Here is a 6,188-nt window from a genome sequence, read left to right as displayed (position 1 = left end):
CTGAGAACTGGAAGGTGGACTCCTGGCAGGCTGCCCACCTGTCGGGCAGGGGAGGTGAGCAGTCACCCGAGCTCTCCAGGACAGGCGGAGAGAGAGGTGTTTGTTCCAACGTCCTTGGCGCGGCCACTAGAGGGGACCCCCTCCAGGTGAGCGCAAAGCTCGAGAGGGGGGCCCCGCCTCCCCGAGGCGCTCCCACTACGCTTCAAGCAAGCTTTGCGGCGCAGCCAATAGCCGGAGGCTGTCCCGCCCACCCCCTCCTCGCAGCCACTCGCCTGCACGAAGTCTCCGCCAGCTTCTGACTGGCAGGCGGCCTGGCAAATCAAATCGTGGCCTTTGAAAGCAAAACACTGCAGCGCTCAGGCAGCTCTTGAGTTGGGGAAGGAATTAAGGAGGCTGTGCCTCCGGGTTGCGCGGAGAGTCCGAGTCATTTCTCAGAAACCTGGGATAGGTGGGCCTTAGAGGAGACACTGCCCGGTGAGTAGGGATTAAGCCTGAGACAGGGGGGACTTCAAGTCAGCCTTCGCTTTTTCAGGAAAGGTAATGCATTTGGAATCATCTAACGTCCCCTAGTACAAATACCCTTCCTTCTTGCTGTCACCAGGCTTGCCGGTCTGGGTCTCGCTGCCTCGGAATGGTTTTTTCCCCGCTTTTGCAGGGGGGGGCATGGGTTTGCCTTACTGTAGGTGATGGCAGGCTTTACCAAATCAGGAAGTGAAATGCAGTAACTTTGCCAAAATTATTTCTCTACACGCCGGCTCGGGCTTCCTGGCAGTAGCCGATGGTGGAGTTAGCAGGTGGGATACGGGGAGGCATTCTTGATCTACACTGTATGCGGGAAGTTACAGTTTCCAGCTCAGTGGGAGGGGAGGAGTGTAACCTTTTAGTGAGCCAAAGCCCAGGAAAAGGAAAGGGCTTGGCGTAACTGGCACTCACCACCCGCCAGAAGCTGAATCGTCAGGTGGTGGGAAAGGGCGTGTTTTATTGATTTTTTTCAGATAGAGCCAAATTCTGATACAAACCCTTCTCCTAGCAGCCATGAGCTGTGGTCCTCTCATCTGTCCAACCTGCTCTGTGGATTGGTGAAATAATTCACTGAGATAAGGTAGGGGGATGGAATGGAAGCAAGCACCGAGAATTATCTTTCCTTTTTTGAGTCAATGACCCTGTTCTTACTGCTGGCTGTGAGGGCCTCAGAATTAAGGGGTCGCTGGGAACACAGAGTTGGCCGCTTGCCTCTTGGGCATATGTTAGTGCTGAAAAAGTGCTTTGAAGGCAGAAAAGGAGGTTCACTAGGTTAACAATGTGCGCCTTAAAAGGGAGAAAAACTTGCAAAGAGTTCCAGCAAAGCTTTCTGTCCTAACTCCTACCTGGCTGAGGGAGAGCCTCCTGCCTTTGCAGGGGATGCCTTAGAGGCCTTTGCCCTGAGGCAAAAAGGGAAGCTGCTTTTAAAAAGGGAATTAAATGGGGCGCCTGGGTGGCTCAGTTGGTTAAGCGACTGCCTTCGGCTCAGGTCATGATCCTGGAGTCCCGGGATCGAGTCCCACATCGGGCTCCCTGCTCGGCAGGGAGTCTGCTTCTCCCTCTGACCCTCCTCCCTCTCATGCTCTCTGTCTCTCATTCTCTCTGTCTCAAATAAATAAATAAAATCTATAAAAAAAAAAAAAAAAAGGGAATTAAATGACCGCAACAACTCCACCAACAAAAGCGAAAACAGAAACCCACCTGAACAAAGCGGCTGGTCCAAAGAAGGTTAGGAGGCCTGGGTTTCCATCACCCCATTGGCATGTCCTCAAGGCCTGTTTGCTTTCTCTGACATCCTGTGGGCGGGGCTGGCTACAGCTGTTGTATCTCTGGAGTTGTGGTTGATTAGGCCTGAGTAAGCCATTCATTCTTGACTGCGAGCTGCCCCAGGTGTTCCACAGGCCTGCCTTTAGCCAGTCAGTAGGTATGTTTGGAGGTCACCATGCCGGGCTCTGGGCCGGACCTTGGCAAGCTGCAACTGAACAGGGGATTCAGCAGACACCTTCCCAGTTTGGGCTCCAGTGCCCCCTTCAGCTCCAGGCCAGGTTGAAAGCCTGCAAGGGTCTCTCGGAGGTCTCTCCCTGGGGCACTCTTTACTATATTCAAAACATTAAAATACATAAATTTAACACAGTCATGCTTTTCACCCACACAAAGTATAGTGAAGAATAATTATACTTTTCACAAGATTGCAAATATTCATAGGTCTTTACAGTCAGGGAAGTCTGGCTCTGGGATGTGAGTTATAAAATTGTCTGATGAGTGTACCTTGTGTATATTGTATATAGATATGTACCATATGTATATGTGTGTATATATAATTACGGTATTGAATATACAGCGAATGTAGAATGTCATATGGAGGCAGCAGCAATAATTTAATTTTGAGGCCCTTCAACAAAGTGAGACCTGAGCCAAATGGTCTTCCTGGCTGCCCCGGTGCTAAGCCCTGCATCCAGTGTCTCCTAGATTCTGGACACAGTGTTAGCCCTGTGACATATGACTGTGCTATTCACACCAGGAACCAGGATTGCTGGGGGCAGGGCTAGATAACAGAAGGAACTGGAAGTTACAGGACTCAGAGGCAACTTTCTAAAGCCTTGGGGGCATGGCAGAGGCTGCATCTGTTTGACACACAGTCAGCCCTCCATAAATATTTGTTGCATGAATGCATGAAAGAAAGAGGAATATCTGTGGGTAAATTCAGCAATTAAACTTATAAGAATAAAATTAATACTAATAATAGCTGCCATTCATTGGCCATTTGCTATGCATGCATTTTACATGCATTATTTCATCAAATTCTCACAACAACCTTGAGGGGTGAGGTAGGAATGTTATTATCTGTATTTTACAGCAGATAAAACTGCCTGGAAAGTTAAATGACTTGGCCAAGGCAAACAGGTAGCATATAACAGATCAAAAGCTGTAACATTTTTATATTAAAATAAACATTGAGGGGTGTCTGGGTGGGCTCAGTCAGTTAACCATCTGACTCTTGATCTCAGCTCAGGTCTTAATCTCAGGGTTGTGAGTTCAAGCTCCCACGTTGGGAAAACAAAACAAAACAAAACAGACTTTGTAGGAGAATCCAAATTTGTATGGGTTTTTTTTTTTTACTATACGAGGACCTCAGAGAAACCCTTAGCACTGCAGTAAGGTGCTCTGGCCATGCCTCCCAGAACCCTAGGAGCATATACTTCATCTTTCTTTCTTATTTGGTAGAAAAGCTTGACCTGTGCTGAAAATTATCAGCCCGATAAAGTTAACAATGACAGTCCGAATTACTGTCATTGCCGATTTTACTTGAGGCCACATTATTACCCCCACTTTACAGATGAGGCACCTGAGGCTCCCAGAGCTGATGTGATCCGGTCACACAGGTCTTCTGCCGGGGCCCAGTGTTAGCTCACCTGTGCTCGACTGACCCTCGGTAGCAGCTCAGTTCTTCCACCATCCACATCTTCTCATTCTTTCTTCCCTAAGTCAGAACACAGATGGTTCCTGTTTTGTGGCAAAGGGATATTTTTTTGGAGGCCTGCAGAGGTAGACAAGGGCAGTATCCCACCTCTTATGTGTAGGGGAGCCTCTAGAAAAGGTAGGATTTAAATTAGGATGTGATGGGAGGAAAGAAACAGGGGGGAAGAGAAAAGGTGAGTTTTATGGGGCGGGGGGGGGGGGGAGGAAAGGTTCCAAGGTAGATGAGCCACATCTTTATCAAGGGAACCAGGGGCATGATACAATTTTTTTAAGGGCTTCACTTCTTATGATAGGTTGTTTTTTGTCCTCATAGTATTCCCTCCTCGGGTTACAAAGCTGGGCTCTATGTCACATTGTACATGCATTTTTTAATGCTCCTCTCCACCCCCCTAGAGCACCGCCAGGAGAAGGAATTGCACCCTTGTCCGTCTGCTTGGGAGAGACAGAACTTGGCACTTCTCTGCGTGGAGGTGCGGGAGAAGCTGTCAGCCAGCCAGAAGAGCTTTGAAGTCCTCCGATGGCTGGTGGGAGGAGGTGAACACCGCCAGGGAAGATGGTCTCCGGTTTGGGCCCCGCGTAGCAGCAGCTCCCAGGCCAGGCCCAGGGATGTGCCTTTAGAGCACCATGGACCAAGCCCACAGCGCAGCCCTGCAGCTGCACCAGCTGCCGCCCACCAGCAGCGCCAACCCGCTCAGCGAGCTTTCCTTCTCCTACAAGGCAAGAGCTTTTGTGGTTTTGAAATGTTGTGTTTTTCTAACAAGAGAGTAAAACAGCACAGTGTTGGCTAACACGTTTCCAGGGGCTGCGTGCCTGTCACTGGCAGAAACAGGCAGCCGCCCCCCCCCCCCCCCCCCCGCCCCCCACTGGTAGGAGAACGTGTAATCCAGAGGAAAGAAATGCTCATGGAAATACATAAAAATAGGGGGTTGGAGAAAGACATAAAAATTGAAAGGTAGAGAAATATTTTTAAAGGGATGCTTTCCCACTTGGAAGATCTGTTGTTGTTTAAATCACCTACTCTGTTACTTGGAGACAAGCTTTGTTCATATTTCAGGATATTTCCTTCCTGTCTTTTTTTGGTGTTACACATTTGGGACCAGATTGTACAGACAGTTTTGCATCTTGGTTGTTTGACTTAAGCCTGTGTGGGGGCTATTTCCCCATGTCATCGAGTAGTAGTGATTTAACGCATACTTTTTTTTTAAAAAAAGATTTTATTTATTTGATAGAGAGAGAGCGAGAGAGGGAACACAAGCAGGGGGAGTGGGAGAGGGAGAAACAGGCTTCCCGCCAGGCAGGGAGCCCGATGCGGGGCTCGATCCCAGGACCCCGGGATCATGACCTGACACATACTTTTTGAATGATTGCCCAATAATCTGTTGAGTTGCCCTATCAAAATTTTCTGGACAGATTCCCTATTGCTGGCTGTTCAGGTTGTTTCTAAGCTGGGGTGACTGTAAACAGTGCTGCAGCGCATGCTCCTTCGCTATTTCTAAGAATTGGCTGGCCCGGCAGAGGGGGTCTGGTGCCTGGTGAGGGAGGCCACACATGCCAGAGCATCAAGCATACAGAACATAAGAAAATACAGTTAATACAGTTGGTTCTGTGATGAATGGATGCCAAATAGACAAATACAGAATCTAAGAAAACACAGAACACTCTCCCACATGAGACTTCTAGTAAGTTTCCATTTTAATTACAAATTAATTCAGTTACTTATTACAGAAATACCTTCGTGCCAGAGCAGAGAGAAATCAATCATGGTAACTCTACCAACAAGAAGAATTGAGGTGGGAGGAGGCACCTGGGTGGCACAGTGGGTTAAGCCTCTGTCTCTTGGTTTCGGCTGAGGTCCTGATCTCAGCGTTGTGAGATCAGACCCCCCTCTGGGCTCTGCACTCAGCACGGAGTCTGCTTCAGACTCTCTCTCCGCACCCCCTCGCCCCTCCACGCTGTGTGCACACGCGCTCTCAAATAAATAAAATAAATATTTAAAAAAATAAAAAAGAATTGAGGTGGGAGACAGGCACATGGGCAAAGTTAGGAGCCAACTGAAGTTCCAGGGGGGATAAAGGGAAGAAGACGACCTGGGTTCCAATCCCTACTCTGCTCCTTCCTAGCTAAGTGCCATTGGACATATGACTTGGCCTCTCAGAGCTTCTGTTATGGGTAGAATGCTGTAGTAATACCTCCCTCCATCCCTCATCCCTCCAATCATGTGGATCAATGAAAAAGCACCTAGCCCATGCAGGAGGCAGAAGTGCCTGTCATTACAAAGAGGAGCAGATGAAGGTGCTTAAAGCAGAGGAAGGTGTACTTAATTCTGCCTGGGGAAGTTGTTTTCCTCCTCCTTGATTTTGTTACGGCTATTTTGGTTGCAAGGAATAAAAACCCACTGCAGAGGTGATGAGGCAAAAGAAAAAACTATTATAAGACTACGGAGTAGCTCCTGGAACCAGAGGTAGGAAGGACAGTGGAGATTGGAAGGATCGGGACTGTTACCCCACCTTGGAAGGAGGGAAGACCTGATTGGCCAGCTTGAGTCAGGTGTCTACCCTGGTCCAATCTGTGGCGGGCAGGGGGGTGGAGTCACACAGCGAACAGGTTTCTGGGGGTTCTGGCCCTGTGGGTGGCTCTCAGGGGAAGGCGGTTATATGGGCTGGGCAGGCTGCCCTGACATCGTCTAT

The 6,188-nt window shown here is 48.9% G+C and overlaps 1 protein-coding gene across 3 annotated transcripts in view; it reads left to right on the top strand.

The window, feature by feature from the left end:
- Positions 1-374: 374 nt before the first annotated feature.
- The window catches only part of NIPAL3 (NIPA like domain containing 3), a 52,888-nt gene continuing 47,074 nt past the window's right edge, over positions 375-6,188 (top strand). The window contains exons 1-3 of one of the 3 annotated variants that reach the window (XM_035019485.1): positions 375-474; positions 1,034-1,102; positions 3,895-4,218. In XM_035019485.1, coding sequence (XP_034875376.1) covers positions 4,126-4,218 — 93 coding nt within the window. In that variant the 5' untranslated portion in view covers positions 375-474; positions 1,034-1,102; positions 3,895-4,125. Of the gene's footprint in view, positions 538-1,033; positions 1,103-3,894; positions 4,219-6,188 lie in introns of all 3 variants that reach the window. The other 2 variants (XM_035019483.1, XM_035019484.1) reach the window with 2 other exon arrangements.

The sequence above is a fragment of the Mirounga leonina genome, unplaced genomic scaffold (genome assembly GCF_011800145.1).
Source record: "Mirounga leonina isolate KUSES-001 unplaced genomic scaffold, KU_Mleo_1.0 Mir_173, whole genome shotgun sequence".
Lineage (NCBI taxonomy): Eukaryota > Metazoa > Chordata > Mammalia > Carnivora > Phocidae > Mirounga > Mirounga leonina.
This window is presented reverse-complemented; position numbering and strand designations above follow the sequence as displayed.